At 56.0% G+C, this 16,806-nt stretch overlaps 6 protein-coding genes across 6 annotated transcripts; 2 read left to right on the forward strand and 4 right to left on the reverse strand.

Annotated features, from left to right (window-relative positions):
• Positions 1-237: 237 nt before the first annotated feature.
• G647_09617 (uncharacterized protein) lies at positions 238-1,161 on the reverse strand (the record flags this gene model as incomplete). The annotated part of the gene is made up of 1 exon (XM_008725611.1): positions 238-1,161. The coding sequence occupies one exon, from the start codon at positions 1,159-1,161 to the stop codon at positions 238-240; it is 924 nt and encodes a 307-aa protein (XP_008723833.1).
• Positions 1,162-1,972: 811 nt separating this feature from the next.
• G647_09618 (ribose 5-phosphate isomerase) lies at positions 1,973-2,470 on the forward strand (the record flags this gene model as incomplete). Its single annotated transcript, XM_008725612.1, has 1 exon — positions 1,973-2,470. One exon carries the CDS (start codon positions 1,973-1,975, stop codon positions 2,468-2,470), a length of 498 nt encoding a protein of 165 aa, XP_008723834.1.
• A 348-nt stretch (positions 2,471-2,818) lies between these two features.
• G647_09619 (uncharacterized protein) lies at positions 2,819-4,816 on the reverse strand (the record flags this gene model as incomplete). Its single annotated transcript, XM_008725613.1, has 1 exon — positions 2,819-4,816. The coding sequence occupies one exon, from the start codon at positions 4,814-4,816 to the stop codon at positions 2,819-2,821; it is 1,998 nt and encodes a 665-aa protein (XP_008723835.1).
• A 280-nt stretch (positions 4,817-5,096) lies between these two features.
• G647_09620 (uncharacterized protein) lies at positions 5,097-8,607 on the reverse strand (the record flags this gene model as incomplete). Its single annotated transcript, XM_008725614.1, has 5 exons — positions 5,097-7,518; positions 7,625-8,217; positions 8,278-8,302; positions 8,377-8,392; positions 8,466-8,607. 5 exons carry the CDS (start codon positions 8,605-8,607, stop codon positions 5,097-5,099), a joined length of 3,198 nt encoding a protein of 1,065 aa, XP_008723836.1.
• Positions 8,608-11,314: 2,707 nt separating this feature from the next.
• On the forward strand, positions 11,315-12,886 carry G647_09621 (uncharacterized protein; the record flags this gene model as incomplete). Its single annotated transcript, XM_008725615.1, has 1 exon — positions 11,315-12,886. The coding sequence occupies one exon, from the start codon at positions 11,315-11,317 to the stop codon at positions 12,884-12,886; it is 1,572 nt and encodes a 523-aa protein (XP_008723837.1).
• A 375-nt stretch (positions 12,887-13,261) lies between these two features.
• On the reverse strand, positions 13,262-16,282 carry G647_09622 (uncharacterized protein; the record flags this gene model as incomplete). Its single annotated transcript, XM_008725616.1, has 2 exons — positions 13,262-16,145; positions 16,203-16,282. 2 exons carry the CDS (start codon positions 16,280-16,282, stop codon positions 13,262-13,264), a joined length of 2,964 nt encoding a protein of 987 aa, XP_008723838.1.
• Between the last annotated feature and the right edge of the window lie 524 nt (positions 16,283-16,806).

The raw sequence follows: 16,806 nt of genomic DNA on the forward strand, positions 1-16,806 counted from the left end.
GGTCTCGGCTGAGGGAGTCCCTGTATAGTATATGGGCGTTTTCATGATTGTACGGAGTATGTCTGCCAGCTCGAATGAGTTTACGACTTGATGATACGGGTGTCTGCGTTGAAGCCGGCATTGGCGTGCTTGGGACGTGGTGGTGGCATTGCGTCGTCCATAGTGATGGCATGCGTCGTCAATAGCACGGGCCCATACTCCCACCCTTGAGGACTCACGTTCTCACTCATCTGATGCTCAACTCGAGCCCAAACTCTCCACAACCTCCTCCACAACGGCCCTCACGCCTTGAATGTCATGCGCAAACCGTCCCAGGAACAACCCATCAACCCACCTCCCCAGCCCATTCCCACCATTCGTCTTGCCACTCCACAACCCCGGTCCCGCACTCCCCCCATACACGACCTTCACCTCGCCCGTCCTTTCCCCGCCACGAAGCGGGACGGCCGATTTGGCGACCTCCCGAATGGCCTGCACGACGGGCCCGACATAATCCACGCCAGCAGGTTCGGCGGCGCCGATGGCCCACACGGGCTCGTACGCGAAAATCACGGGCGCGTCCTCGGGCACGGCGCCCAGGACGGCCAAGATCTGCGGCCTCAGCTGGGCCATGGCGTTGCCGACACTCGCGCTCAGCGGGCCGCGCAGATCAGGCTGCTCGACCTCGCCTATGCACACCAGGGGCACCATGGCGAGGTCGCTGACGGTGCGGGCCTTTTCGGCGGCGCTGTCGTCGTTTTCGCCCAGGTAGCGACGGCGTTCGGCGTGGTTGAGCTCGACGACGCGCACGCCGAGCGATTTGAGCGCCACGGGGACGATCTCGCCCGTGTAGGCGCCGTACGAGGGCGAGGGATAGGCGTTTTGGGCGCCGAGGGAGATGGGCCACGACGCGAGCGGGCCAGCGGCGGCATTCCCGTTGGGATCGGATGGCGAGGGGTATCTGGATCCTAGGATTTGAGAACACGGGTAGATGGTGAGGAAGTCGGGGATGAACACGAAGTGGACTTGACTGCTGTGTTTCTCGAGGAGAGGGAGGATGTTGTTTGCCGGCTCGAGCAGTGAGTGTAGGTATGTGATTGTGCGGGTGGGGGAGAAGTAGGCTTTTGTCGACGTGAGGATCAGTTTGGAAGGGAGCGACGGGTATGTGGTTTGTGAAGACATTGTGAGGCGCCGAGTATGGAATGGAGTACAGTGGTCAGATTATGGTGTCTTCGCTGAAGTGGGCGTGGATGTGCTACAAGTCGGAGGTACGGAGTGCTATGGTAGGCTTGACTTCAACTTCAGACTCAAGTTTGATAGAGAACCGTGAGTACGGAGTCCTGTATGCAGTCAGTCCTTGCCGAACAAGACCCGCCTGGAGCGCCAGCACGTGGTTATAGGCGCACTCAGCCCCTGCCCCACGTTGTCCGCCGTGCCCGTGTGCAATTGATCCGCCCGGATGTCCCGAAAGGGCAACCCCGGTGTACGAGGTAGCGCGCAAATTTGGAGAAGCCTGAACACAGCAATGACGCACAACGCGAGGGGTGAGAGGCACCTACAGAACTCGGAAGTGGAAGTGGCAATGCCGCAATGCCACAGCGAGAGGACACCCTTCCGGTCGGCATCCACGGCCACCACGCCGTTGCCCGAGACCATAGATCAGATCCACTACTGGGGTAGAACATTTGATCTCATTCAACAAAAAGTCAGGTCAGGATGTGATGTGATTTATATTTTAGTTCCTGCGCTGTGCTTGGCCGACCTTAGCTACTCTGTATACTCACATAATATACCCAGTCCTGGAATTAACCACCTCGACGGGAACAACATACGCCATACTCCTACCCATATACACACCCATACCATACCGAGTACCGAGTACCGAGTACTGCGTACCTAACTACTGAGCCCGGCAAAGTCCTCTCACACACGCCACGCATTCATTCCCTTGCACTCATTCCACGACCCGCACAGCACCACCACCACCGACACCATGACCACAACCACGAACGGGACCAAAACCCCCCTCCGCATCGTCGTGGGCAGCGACAACGCCGGCCACGCCTACAAAACGGCCCTCAAGGACGTGCTGCACAAACACACGGGCGTGACGCAGGTGCTCGACGTGGGCGTGGTCGACGCCGACGACGCCACCGCGTACCCCCACCTCGCCGTGGACGCGTGCAAGAAGATCAAGTCCGGCGAGGCCGACCGCGCGCTGCTCATCTGCGGCACCGGCTTGGGCGTGGCCATCTCGGCCAACAAGGTCGAGGGCATCCGCGCCGTGACGGCGCATGATCCCTACAGCGTCGAGAGGGCCGTGCTGTCCAACAATGCCCAGGTCTTGTGTTTCGGCCAGCGCGTCATCGGCTTGGAGCTGGCCAAGAAGTTGGTCGACGAGTGGGTCGAGTTGAGGTTTGACGAGACCAGCGCGAGTGCTGAGAAGGTGGCGCATATTTCAAAGTACGAGGAGCAGTTTGGGGAGTTGTGATGTGGACGAAAGAGAGAGAGCAAGACGCAAGACGCAAGACATGGGTTGACATTGTGCCCTTCGACACAGCGACCGAGATATAGTTTGATATTATGCATCATTGACGTGGCGTCTGCACGAAAAGTCAGGGATATGGAATGCCATCTTCCCGTCTGTGGCAGGCTGTCCGACCATCGCCAGCCTTTCATTGCCGCCTACGCGAGTCCGCTCACTATACTTCGCTCACAACATCCACTCGATGCGCTCTCCACAGACCAAGTGCATACGCTCCTATTTCCAAATCATGCCAAAGAGTTTACCGACGCTCCCGTGTGACCGCTCGCGCCCCTACCCAACTCGTATCCCTCCTCATGCCTTGCTTTTCGTGCTCTCGTAAACACCAATCCCATGCATCCAACAACCCCGGAAATGTGACCCCTGTCGCTTCACTACCCGCCAATACCTTGGATGCCTTGGACACAATGGACTGCTTGGTAAATGCTCTGGAATGGTCAAGTCGAACATCTCAGGCTCCACCTCCTTCCCCTCGTACATGATCCTGGTCCGATTCCTCGATAGCACGTCCGGGGAGTTCAATCGCCGGCTCCCTTCTTGGGCACTTTGCATGTCATCTTGCCTGGTCTCGGTCCCCAGCAGATCGATCTCGGCAAGTTTGACGTCTGCCCACTCACTAGTCAGGATGCGCTTATTCTTTGTTCTCGATCTCTCAAGTTTGGGCCTCCCCTCTGGTATCAGCTTATGTCGTTCCAAGTCGGCCGACATGACGCTGTCTGGACTGCCACTGCCGCTGTTGGCTACGTCTTCCACAACAATTTCAGGGGCCTGCAAGCTACTAGTTCGTCTCGGTGCGTTGTAGTCGAAGAAAAAGCCTTTCCAGCGGCCGTCTGCACCTTCTTCGGGAAGGGGTGGAGTGTGGATGCGACGCGCCTCGCTTGGGAGGTAGTTCGTGCCTCCTCTGACACTGATATCAACCTTCAGAAACTCCTCCGTCTCTGCGCTCGGACTCCGTTTGATCTTGTATGTGGCTTTTTCGTCGGGGGTATTTGTGGGCATGGTACCCATGCGAAGGTATCTCTGACTCGAAGTATACGATTGAACGTCCGACCCATGATCACCACTGCCACTGTTATGGTTGTTGTTGCTGCTGTGGTCCAGCGATGACACGAGTCCGTGTGCGTTGCGTTGGCCCTTCTTCGCTTTTGGGGGAATTGATTTGTCTGAGAAGGTTTTCCAGGTCAGTGGCCGGGCAATCTGCGGTGGGAAGAGCGTGGCTGGTGTTGTCGTTTTGGTCTCCTGCAAAGTCGCACTCACGCGTTGCAGGACGTCTGATGTGTAATTCCGCTTGAGCTGCGTGGTATGGTCTGCCAAACGAGTGTTTCTTGTTGTGGAAGACGGTGGGGATCTCTGGGCCACAGCTGGTGAGCTCGTGCGTTTGGACAGGCTGACCCGGCGCAGAAGTTGCAATGGCGCTGAGAAGATCTGTTTAGGATTGATTGAGCTTCTGCGGGACCTTGACTGACGCCGATCATGGTCGGGAGAACGAGTCTTCTGGTCTGGAGGCTGAGCTTCTTCGCTGATCCCTGGCTGGGAAGGCTGAACCCCATGGGTTATTCCTGGCGGCTTTCCAGACTCCGTGAATTCCGTCTCGACCTTTATGGAACTGGCTTTGGACACCTTTGAGACCGGCGCACTTTTCGATGGCGGTGGTCTCATTGGAGCCTGATCTGTACGGACAACAATGATATTGCCATCTCTTGTAATACTCTCAGATAGCGTCGAGGACCGTCGCTGTGCGACCTCGTTGGCAGCATTCCATTTGCCCGCTCTGGAGGTCAATGAAGACGATGTTGCCCGGAGCTGGCTGACTTTCGACTGGCGTGGAGGATATCTGAGATTTTCCCTCGGCGAAGGCGATCGAACCACGGCGGAGCTGCGTCCAGAGGATCCAGATGTCTGCAAAGAGGCACGGCGGAGAGACTGCTCAAAGGACCGACCCCGCGTGATCTTCGCCGAGGGGATTTCTTGAGATGGTGTCGAACTCCGGCCAGGTGAAGTCAGCGTCTCGAGGGATTGGGTCTCTGCGATGATGTGGCCATGGATTCTCCTGTGCAGAGCCTCATAATCAGAATGGAAGCGGAAGTGAGGACGTCGGACAGGAGGCAGCTGGGGCTGAGAGCCAGGACTAATGTCGGGCGGCGAGGCAGGTGACCGGGTCGCAGGGGAGCCATCACGTTTGGGTGAAATGTCGAAGTATGAAGTGACGCCTTTGCCGAAAGACTCAGTGTCCTCGCTTGGTGCGGTCTCGATGATATACAGAGGTGCGGATGCGCTTGGTGAATGTGCCATGGCTGAGACGATAGACTCCAGTAGATTCGATGCCGGTGTGGTGCTTGCTAGCAGATACAAGGCCGGGTCAGCCTGCTATGTCTACAACAAAGACGGTATGTCACAATACGTGACTTCGCTGTGGCAGCCAAACGATGTGGAGGAGAATGTGAAGCTGGACTGAATGCTGAGATTGAAGCGTCAAAGGCGGCAGTGGGCATCGCGCTGCCTTTGAGGCAAGTGCTCTTCACTTCACCGTCGGTGGGCAGGCACGTACGCACAGCCCAGTGAAGCCCCCGACCTAGTCGTTGTCCAGCGCCATCTTCTTGATATCTTCCTCCACCGACAGCAAGCCAAGTGCCCAGTGTACTCGAGTGGAGCTTGATCGGTCGATGAGGCTGCGGTCGTGATTGACGAATTCAGATTCGTGTTGGTCAGCGACGGCATCCGAATGCTGTCCGCTCTGAGGCGACGAGTTGTCTGATCGAGTTGTTATACCGCTCACCCGGGAGTCTTTGTTGCGGACATCTCGCCTTCGTTCGTACGGAGGGCCCCTTCCAGCTTGCGCCATGCGTTCCCAGGCAGTCTCACACCCTGCGGCAATGGCACCCGACGTGCGCCATCCGCAGCGCCGTTCGACGTCCTTGAGCTTGCTGATGGTCCAGCCTCGCTGCGCCGCGTCCGTATACTGGATCCCCGCAAAGAGGAGGAAGAAGGTACTCTCCATCAACGCACCAGCAAAGCTGGGATCCAGAGCACCAGTCTGGCCGTATTGCTGCGTTGCGTAGAGCCCGGCACATATCTTGCCCACGGTCTGCGCGTAATCGTGGGTGAGGTGTGCGGTTACACCAGCCGCAACCATCGCGGCTGGCGGCATCTCAGGGTGTAGCCGTTGCAGTGAGATACGGGCCACATAATAGCACGCCCACATGCACGCAATCGCCGCGTTCTTGTACACCAGTGCAGGCCCAAAAGGTGACGAGATGGGGTTTCCGCTGTCGTTCAGCGCTTCAAAATCAGGACCAAGTGATTGTGCGAAGAGATCAAAGGCTCTCGTGATTTCTTCATATTCGGCCATGGCTCTTGCAGTGTCATCCTCGAGATTCGTGGGCGGGCTGGATTCTTTGTGCTCGCGCACGACAGCAAACGCGGGATCCTTGATGCTTGCGTCCATCGAGTGGAAGGCGGAATCCAGCTGTGGAGGCTCCGACGGTGGTGGCATCATTCCGAGCATGGGAGGACTGGCGCCTTGCTGGGGTCCTGGCACCGTCCCGCCGGGTGCGCCTGGTCTGCTTTGCCTGGCTCTACCCTCATTCGCACTTGGAGGAGTGGGTCTTGGTCCATCCTGAGCTCCTCCTGGTTTGGCGGATGCAGGAGCCTGGCCAGCGGATGAAACTGGAGACGGCTTGGAGGAGCCCGGGGCCCCATGCCCGCCCGGTGGTATGGGTGGCCTCTGCGGCCCAAAAAGCCAGGGTGGCGGTCTCCATTGCCCGCCTTGAGCAGCTACCGCTTTCTGCTTCCGTCTCCGGTCTTTGCCTCCAAAATCACACAGGCGTGCCATGACAAGCAGCAAGTGGTCGAATGTGGCATATGGGGCATCGGCGCGCCCAAATTGACCTCTGGGCGGACAGTACCTCCAATTCTCGAGAGCCATTAGTGGTGGATCACCGGAGACCATGCTCTGAAAGACATCCTGCTTGCAATACCACCATCTCAAACTCATCTTCGTCTTCAATTCTTCCACATCTTTCTCGCTGAGAGTTGATGTGGTCGCTCGCAAGCTAAAGTTCGGTTGATATTGATGGTCATAGTCCACGCGCACGCCTAGCAGCCGAGAAATCAGTGCCTGATCGACCTCCCAGTCAGCATCGTCGAGGAGGGCAAGCGGGATCCCCGCCACGCGAGCATAATTCTCCTCCGTCAAGGCAAATTGAGCTGTCCACTGGCTCAGCCTCGCCTTTGCGCCGTGGCGCATCCGCCTTGCTGTTCGGGTCAAACCAGCATAGTCATGCTCCAACACCAGCCTGGCAGCGCCTGATAAGTGAAGATTCCACCGCGAGTGGTCACCAGCCACGACTTCGTAATACCCAAGAAGCATAACCGTCGCGAGCGTCCGAATTTCGTGGCGTCGCTGAGGAAGGCCCAAGAGCCTCCCGACTCGCCGGACAGCGTACGTAAAATGCTTGATCGCAGGATTCTCTGAGGTGTTGTTCAACTTTGCAAGATGCAACGCTCCGAGAGCCAGCATCGCGTGCGCGAGTGCTGCATGGCCCAACGCTAGGGCAGGGATCGTAAAATTCCAGAGTGTCCGGGCTGGCGCAGCGATCGGACTAAAATGGTGTCTCTCGAAGATCGACATGGTGTTGCTGGTTATTTCGACAAAATGGCAGAAAATTTGCTCGTTCCTCTCATCTCGGAGCGGTGACTTAGTTATTGGTAATCCATATGTTGCGACCGCCTTATACTCGGTTCGGCGGGGAATATACAGTTTGGCAGCTTGGAAATCGGCTTGGCCGGATCGACCAAGTATATCCGTGAGATTGTTCGCAGCATCATAATATGACAGATCCGGGTCTTCCATGTCCACGTCGAACGGATCGTCGGGGTCTTCATACTCCTCGTCATGATGATGGGATCCGGCAGCAGCCACCGTGGCTAGGCCGGAGGCCATAACAGGAGCGTAACTTAGATGTTGTAGGCCACCATGCGCACCATACTGTCCACTCGCATGTTCTAAGAAGAGCTTAGCACACATAGGTACCAGTCAGTGTCGCCGGATTTGGCCACATACCCTCTACAAGAATAGGTGGTATGCCGTATGGTTGTGACAACGATGCCGCTCTTTGTTGATGCTGAGCGGTATTCGGATGCTCTGTCGGATAGAAGTGGCTGCTGGAAGAAAATGCCGACACTGGTGTCTGCATTGTGGCTGACTGAGGGTATCCAGCAGAATACATGGGTTGAGCTGGCATTTGCGGATCAAAGGGAAGGAAAGCTTGAGCGTCCTCAGCCAAGGTACCCGATAGATCGAAACTCGGTGCGTATTGGTCTAATGAATTGAACGCTTCGGGACCGGGCTGGCTCAGGAGTGGTTGACGGCCCTGCCATCGCTGGTTACCGTGGTCTTGTGCTCTACCCGGAGGGTGAGGGGCATTTTGTGGCAGGTGAGATATAGCATGATAACTGGCACTGAATGGCAACTGCTGGTATGGTGAAGGGCCATCAGCCTGAGTGAAAACATTGTGCGATCCCGAGTATGGCTGCTCGGTCTGCCAGCGTAGATTTATCGTAGGGGTCGTCTCTTGTTCTTGAAGAGAGAGCTGATCACCGCTATTCGGATCTTTACGTCCTTTGTTGTTGTAGACGAGCGGTTGGACATAGCCGGCACAGTCGCGCTTCGACTTGACACAATTCTTGCAAAACTAATCGAGGTCAGAAGAGACGCGCAGTCAACCAGTGGTCAGATGTCGTGTGGTGCTTACTGGCTTTTCCTCTCCGCATTTGATCCTGCACAAGGTTGTTAGATCAAGGTGACGATTGTGCAAAGCCCGACGGATCTCTGGAACCCAGGGAGGACTTACCGTCGCTTGCGGCACGCTGGCACGAAAACATATCAGCATCTCATACCAAAGAAGCGATAATCAACAACAGCGTCGACCTGCAGACTTACTCAAACAGCCAGTTTTGGTGCGCCTCTTCGCGGCTTGTTTGCGAGTGGCGTCGGGTACCGCCGCTGGTGCAGATTCATCTTCTGACTTGATGCTCGGATCTTTGACCTCGACAGATTCCTCGTCCTCTCGTTTAGGCGACATGGGGCGTGGATTTGCTGAACTTCGGACGCTGTTGTCGATGTCTCAAGCGATGCGGACGAGCTGGAAGTCGCAAAGCCGAAATCGGTGTTGGACGGCTTGATAAGAGAATCCGGGCTGCACCAGAATTGCTAGCCAATTTGTTTGGCCTGGAGGATCCCGAGGGACAGGATAGGAACTGTGGGGAGATCCTCCTGGCCAAAGGTCGTGATGGCTGCGCTAAGTCTGGATGTCGGCATTACGTTCCACATCCACTGCTATTGCGGGTGATTTCTGTTCCAGAGAGCATGCGCTCGGCACTGCTCATATCAACGTCGGATGTGATTTGAGGCAACGGGCAAAAAGCGTGGTGGATCCGGAAAATTTTGCCCCAGGATACAGAGTTCGGCCGATGTGGCTGGCTTCTCCAGAACAACGTCGACGGCGTCAAACGGGCTCAAAGTACCGGTATCACCCTTTCCACAGCCAGCGCATGCAGAGTGACAGCCAGGTCCCAATTGATTGGCCCGTTCGTTGTTGAAGACAGAAGGCCCTCAAGGCTGGTACCACGGGCACCCGGGGAACGAACCCCTGTAAGCCGCAGCAAATGTTGAGCTGTATTGATTTTAGTGACAGCAAAGTCTACTGTAACAGCAGGCCTGGGGACCTCGCAGGAGGCAGCACTGGGTACTAGTGAATGGTCACAGAAGGATGCAGGGATGTGTTGACAGCAGATCCAAGCTTCATACCCGATCGAGAATGCCTGGTACTCGTACGAATAGAAAAGCAAGTCAAGAGGGGCTTAAGAGGGGCCTGTAAGGCTGAGTCCGTGTCAAGGCATCAGCAGATGCGCCTTAGCCCTCTATTCCAGAGCAGGACAATGTGGAGACGGTTTGGAGCATGAGAATTGCTGGCTCGACATGGGCGTACTTGGCTTGTTTCCCAATCTGGGGGTTGCTTTCTTGAACCAACGTCGAGCTAATCTTTCGGGGACAAGGGGAATGACTGGTCATTGGCGAAACTGGGCCAGCTGAGGGTGGCACTCTGGCGGGTATATCATCCATTCCTCCGGTACAAGATGATACGAGACACAGTACGAATACTCGATCCCTTCAGCTTGGTCGGGGTACTGTGCAACGTGCATCTTGCATCATCCTGTGGTGGGGACCCTCGATCGGCTGGCTGGAGATTGCCGTCTTGGTATTGCTCAACGTCAAGATGGGCGTCGAATGTTACAGTGCGCCAGGCCAGGTCACATTGAAACCTCGTCGACATGCAACGGCTGAAGATCGATGGCAACTGTCACCCAGCTGTGACACGATCCGCGCCTGTCCTTAACCGTTAGCCTCGATCATCTATGGCCACCATGTTGATAGACGACAGGATCGTCCTGCATGTATGATAACTCATCCAGCTATGCTCAAATCATTAGCTCCACTTGCACGCAGAGGATGGTCTTCCTGTGCCAAAGCATGGACCGGGAAACTATTGAAGTTTTGGGCTGCTGCCTATGGTCTGTGATTTGCGATGAAGCCGAAAATCACGATCGTGTGACGCAACTACAGCAACAGCCTGCAGAAGCTGGTGTGACAACGATGTCCCCCGTTCGCCTTTGCGGGCACTAGGCCGGGTTTATTGGGTAGGCGTTGAAACATATGGCCCTTTCCGGACGGAATGGTCGTGTCAATCGCTGATCTGCTGCCGGACGCAGACTTGAGGCTGCAAAGACGTTGGGGGTGCCCGCCGAGAGAGTCTGGTCCCCGAGGTCGCCGCGTTGAAACCGGAAAACTTAAAACGATGGCAGATGAGCTTGATTCGAGCCCAAGAGTTAGAGGGGTGCTTCCTGAAGGGATCGATAGAGGGTCCTATATTTGCAACTCGTATCTGCTGGGCCCGTGGTGGAGGAAGCGAGCGTGCGAGATTGCCGCATCATTCGCCGTCTGTAGAGCTATAGCCTGGATGAGGTTAGTGATCGCTGCACAATCCGGTTGGCTACCAAGACAGTTGATATCTCCCTGGGTCCGGGGGCGGATCTCCTGCATGCCGCGAGGCTTCTAACTGACAGTGCAGATGCGTGGCTGGATGCATGGAGTTGCTGTCGATTGCGGCCGGTCTGTCTGACTGCATGGCTGGAGATACAACGGTATTGGACAACGAGGAGTGACCGAAAGACCTTGATGTGCTGGGATGAGACGTACAGGATGTATCTCTGTCAGGGTCATCTTCTTTGCCAGACGCCAATTAGGCTATGAGCGCAGATGCTGTACGGAGCCCCAGGAGTACCCGTACTCGTATGGTGCTGTGGACTCTGTGTCGTAGCTGCGAACCTGATCGCCGTGGCTTCGGGGCGTCAAAGTCTCCCCCACGTTTACGCCCAGGCGGTGATTAGGCTTGGACCTCTGAGCGCTGTTCCGGAGTTAGCGCTCCCAAGGCCAATCGCAACCAAACAGCGCCGGCTGTTTGGCCCCCGTGGCCCCGCCCCTGCTGCAGCTGCGGCTCTTGCATCCCCGGAAAGCCGCCACGAAAATTTTATTGTACCGTGTAATGCCATGCCGTGCATTGCACCTCGCAGCACCTGCGGCCAGGCGTTCTTTCTGTGAAGAGCGATTCCAGTCTGCCCTGCGTTATCTACGTGCAATTTTGGCCCTGGCACCATCTGAGACCTGCATGGCCCTTACAAGAATCTAATGCCAGGTTGAGACTGCCCTCCCCTTCCGCGGAGACCTCAACCATGTTTTCTGTTCCAGGTTGGTCAGTCGATTCGACCTCACTTGTTCAGGAAAAGCCTGCAGCCAAAAGCGCCAGTCAGGCATCTTCCGGAGCGTCGGGTTCCACCTCGAGCAAGAGGAAGAGTACCCTTGCCCATAGCGACCAGGCGTCCAAAGTCTCAGGGAGTGAGCTCGAGAGACTGTGGAACGAGCAGGCCGACGCCAACCCTGCAAGGTCAAAGAAGAAAAAGGCGCAAGAAGAAGAAGAAACCAATCACAAAAGGCGGGAGACAGGGAAGCGGGACGTGCAGCAATTGAAGCAACACAAGACCGGGGATGACGAGGCCGCAGCAACACAGGAAAAAAAGCGCAGCAAGAACAAGGACAAGCACAGGGAGGATGAACGGGACATATCCAAAAACAAGCAACAGTCGGCGCAGAAGAAAGGAGACCGCACATCGAAAGCAACTCACCCGGGACTGAGCAATGGCGACGCCGAAACCATCTCTTCTGCCCGGGACCAGGTTCTCAAGACTCTCCCACCAGCACCGCCGCCGCCTGCGAAGTTGACGGCGCTACAGGCCAAAATGCGCAGCAAGCTCACATCGGCGCGGTTCCGTCACTTGAATGAGACGCTCTACACAACCTCGTCGGCAGCAGCCTTGGACCTCTTTACGAACTCACCAGACTTGTTCGCCGAGTACCACGCCGGCTTCTCTCAACAAGTCAAGGACTCCTGGCCCGTCAACCCGGTGGAAAAGTACATAGCCTCCATCAGGCATCGAGGACAACTACAAACCTCCGATAGAGACACGAAACAGCGTCCCCTACGAGAATCTCCGCTTCCTCGCCGCCCCAAGACCTCTCTCTGCACAATTGCCGACCTGGGCTGCGGCGACGCGCCCCTTGCTCGCGGCTGCCAATCGGTGATCAAATCTCACAAGCTCAAGTTCCACAATTTCGACCTGCACGCGCCCAGCACCCTGGTCACGAAAGCCGACATATCGAATTTGCCTCTCCGCGACGGCGAGGTGGATATAGCGGTCTTCTGTCTCAGCTTGATGGGCACGAATTGGATCAGCTTCGTGGAAGAGGCCTGGCGAATACTCCGGGGTGACGGCAAGGGAGAGTGCTGGGTCAGTGAGGTGAAGAGTCGGTTTGGAAGGGTAGGCAGACAGAAGGGCGAAGCGGTTGACAACAGCGTGGGGAAGAGGAGGAAGCAGCAGAAGCCGAATAAGAGGGGTGCGGACGACGAAGATGCTGCTGCTGCTCTCGGGGAGGAGATCTATGCCGAGGATGCCACGGAAAAGGTTGCTGGCGACGAGACCGACATCTCGGCCTTTGTCAAGGTCTTTACACGCCGCGGCTTCCAGCTGCGCGAGGACAGCGTGGACAAGTCGAACAAGATGTTCGTGAGCATGGCCTTCACAAAATCCGGCATCCCCACGGCAGGGAAACACAAGGGTCTCAAGTGGACCGGGAGAGAGTATCAAAGGGTCGAGCAGGGCAAGACCAACAAACGGGGTCCTGAAGATGATGTGACGCCACAAGAAGAGGCAAAGGTGTTGAAGCCTTGCGTTTACAAGACGAGGTGATCAGCGAGAAGGCATCTAAGATTCCTTTCCTCGCCAATCAATGTTTTTTCTCCAAATGAGACACGAGACACAGAATTAGGTAGGTACCGAAGGGTAGGCCCTCCTTAGCCCCGTGTGAGGGAGAAGCACTTCTCTCAGAAGTGCCATCTAGTTCATTACGATGGCTCATCCCGCGAACTTCGTCTTCTCATGGGTATTGATGGGTTCTACTGTTCAACAACGGAAGCGGACCTCCACCGTAAACCGTCTGGGCTTGATATCGCCTCGACAGCTGCATTGCCGTCAATGTTGTATATTCTAGGCTGCAAATGAGAAAGCCAAGCAGCCTCGTAGGGTCTGAGAGGTGGGAACCCTTCTACCCTGCTGTCCACAATTCTATATGATTCCTTCCAGCATTTTGGCATGAACGTTCAAAGTCCTTCCTATCGTGGTGACAACGTCGAAGACATGGTTGTCCGAGAACACCTCTGCCCACAAGCGCGCTACAGCGACTCTCAAGCCCGAAATTTGGCGTTGCCATGCGGTCGCGTCGTCCTTGGGTGAAGGGGGCGTGGGCATTGCCATCTCTTGCAGTATCCAGTGGTCGAGATCCATGCCGAAGATGCGGGCGTCGCTCACGAGATCCTCATTCGCACCGGCATTGGTGGTGGTGGTGCTACTGCCCGTGCTGGCCTGGGTGGCTGCGTTGAGATTGCCGTTCAGGGTTCTGTCAGTACCGTCGGGGTTGGTGTTGGTGTTGGTACCCTGTCGCGTCTCTGCGCTCAGAGACAGGGTGTCGAGATCACCTTCGGTGAAGAAACCGGACTCGAGCACCATGCCGCGGAGAATCAGCACGAGATTTTTCTCCTGTTTCGACATGGGAGTCTGTGCAAGCGTGGAGGCCAGAGTCTCAAACCACTTGCTGAGAATGACGGCACATTCAAGGGCGCACAGCGATTGGTTGACACTCCAAAACAGTGACTGACTTCGGGCAACGAACTTGATCCCTAGCCGAACGGGGACACTGAGGGCATGAATGGCTTGCAGCAGAACCGGGGTGAGTTGCGGGTGGCGTGGCAGTGAAGGTCCCGAAGTGAAGACACGTGCAATCAAGCTCGGATCTCGAGTTGCGAGGGCTCGACATGGTCCCAGGTCAGCATATAAACGGATCCAGGCAAGCCGTAAGCAGGCAATGGCGTTGAAGGAGATGGGCCCGGCGGATGCTTCTGGCTCGATGGTCGATTCTGGACATTTCTCCCACATCCGCTGCCAACGGTGGAGTGCACGAATGATGCTGTCGATGTCTTCGCCGCGTAGGTTGGAGCCGGCAGCAATGTCTGCGCCGCTGGAACATGGCACAGGATGACGTTGTCGCAGAAAGTAGATGCACTGCAGGAGGCCGAAGATGAGTGCATAGTTGCCAAGTGCCGAGATCGAAGGACTATCGTCTGCATTGGCGACCGCATCCCCAACTTCATGCTGGAACAGCTTATGGAATGCGTCTTGGAACGGAATGGCGGTGATTCGTGATGCACGTCTAATTTCCTCCCACCGCTGTGCGTTAGCCGCTGCCCACTCATCCGCAGAAGCAGGAGTGAGGCAGCGGACTTCGGCCGATGGCAGGGGCGGAGCCATGTTATATGCGAGACTCTGTAGGTTGGTGAAGGTGTAAGTGATTATCTTGACGCGCCGCCAGCTCTCGGTTTCGGTCCAAGCATGCCATCGCTCCACCGCGCTACTACTCCGCTCTATGATGCTTTCGGCTTCCTGGGTAAGGCCTTCTTCGCGCGCAAGCATTACCAGCAGGCTTTGAAGAAGGATGGTCTCACCAAGCAACCCCTTCAGACCCCAGGACCCGAAAGACATCAGCGTCAAAATTGCTTGTATGGTCTGCAAGCGTTGTCTGCTGGCTGTTGATATTGATGTGAGTTGGGAATGATTCCCAATCTGATTGGGACTTGTATCAAAGAGACCATTGGTGGGCGATTGCCGTTCGGAATTGGGTGACTGAAGTGAACTTGCCGCTGTCGTCTCTGCATTGGCAAGACATGGCTGCTTCAAAGTGCTAACCAGACTCTCCTCGTGGCGGTGTTGGAGCCGAGACATGATCAGGGCCTTTGAGGCGTGGAAAAGGGGTACGCCTGTATGGCTTTCGAACCTCAGTTGCGCTCCTGTGGCGCACATTGCCAGTATGAGTTCGAGAGCAGAGTCGGCCACCCTGAATGTGGGCACGTGGAACAGAGGCTGGTGCTTATATAGACTGTTGATACATCGCTCGAGGTAAGCAGACATTGTATGCCGACTTGGGAGGACAAGATCTGTTGGAAACACCTCTGAATACTTGGCCATCTTGGCTTGCAGCTCGATATAGTCTGCCTGCGAAACTTTCCAGCAAGGTCCGGATCCTGTGTCTAGCGTCCCTCGGCCCTCTCGGCCTTGTGACCGTGCTCCCGGTAGTGATCGCAGTGAAGGGAGTGGAGAGCCGATTCGCGAAAAGACATTGATCTCCTGGTTTTCATCACAGTCAACAGCTATTCGGTGCGTGTCGTGCGTTGAAGGCCCTGAGAGGGCTCTTGTGTTCTGTTCACCAGATAAGACGGGCGGTGCTAGCGCAACTTCATGTTCTGATGCCTGATGATGCTGGGGAGGTGGATTCGGGGTTGAAAAATCAAGATGGCCCACAAGGAAGTCCACATTATCAAAGATATTGTCCATCTCGAGGCTCGTTGGATTGAGTTGCGGAAAGCCAGTCTCAGGGTTGTGAAATTGATGGGCGTGAGAATGGTTGTTTGGGTCCACTGGTGCTGTTACACTGATGCCCTCATGGGTATTTGCACTCGTAGTTAACGGCGCTGTTTGCTCCTCACGCACCAGGCCACCGGCCTCTGAAGGATATACAGAACGGCCGGGTTTGGAAAGGTCATGGTCGTTCGTATATCGGAAAGCGGCGTCGTCATGGAGACTCGTGAGCAGCATATCATCATTTAACGGGCCTTGCAGATCACCATCGACTCTGCTGGCTTGCTGGTCAGTGGAAAGCCCGTGTGCCGAAGTGTGCAGCCCTGTAGAGTGCTGCTGATTGCTCAAGGTCAAAGTCGTGTCAACTAGAGCTCCAGAAGGCTGCTGGCCGTGACTAATATCGCCGTTGCCTTGGTGGTGGCTTTGTGCCTGCCACTGTGATGCATCGTGCTGGTGCTGACCAAGCCGTTCGTGCTGTAGTTTTCGGCGTTTCGAGGGCTCAATGTTGTGAGCGGACTTTTGGTGTCTTGTCAGAAGATCGCTGTACAGGTGTCAGAGAGTGTTCACATGAATCCGTCTGCTTTCCGCTAGGAGGTACGTACTGCCTGGGGTAAGCTTGACCACAAGGACATTTATACGGTGTTTCCTTCGTGTGCCTTCGCTCATGACGCTGGACATGGTCCGGACGTTTGAATCTCCGATCGCAATACCGGCATGGAAACCTCAATTGGGTCGCTGTACTCGAAGGATCACTCATTAGGCCTCGAAATCAACACGTACGCAAGAAGGATGTCGAGGCAATCGCGCTTGCACCATTGCTTTCTCTTGCATTGATGAGTATTAGTCGGAAGCAAAGAATCGACACTCCCAGGCTTGAAGGCCCAGATCTGTGGCAACAGCGGTCTAGTGCAAAACTTGCTTACGGCTAACACCCGAGACACAAGTGATCAGCTGTTGACGGGATCATGTAGGCATCTCCCACGGGGAAGGCACAACTAGGTAACCGTGGCTCTCCTCACGCCCCGCGGGGCCACAAGCGTACCTATTAAGGGTCTACAGGCGTGACAGGGTACACGTCGGGGCATGGAGGATGACCGTTAGGGTGCGGTGGGGAGTGTGCATTGTGGCACCCGGCTTCCACGTCTTGGCGCCAACACCGGCTATGCGGCTCCTGCGCAACTTTCACTTCGCCCTCATCGCCG

Source organism: Cladophialophora carrionii (assembly GCF_000365165.1).
Source record: "Cladophialophora carrionii CBS 160.54 unplaced genomic scaffold supercont1.10, whole genome shotgun sequence".
In the NCBI taxonomy this organism is placed as follows: Eukaryota; Fungi; Ascomycota; class Eurotiomycetes; order Chaetothyriales; family Herpotrichiellaceae; genus Cladophialophora; species Cladophialophora carrionii.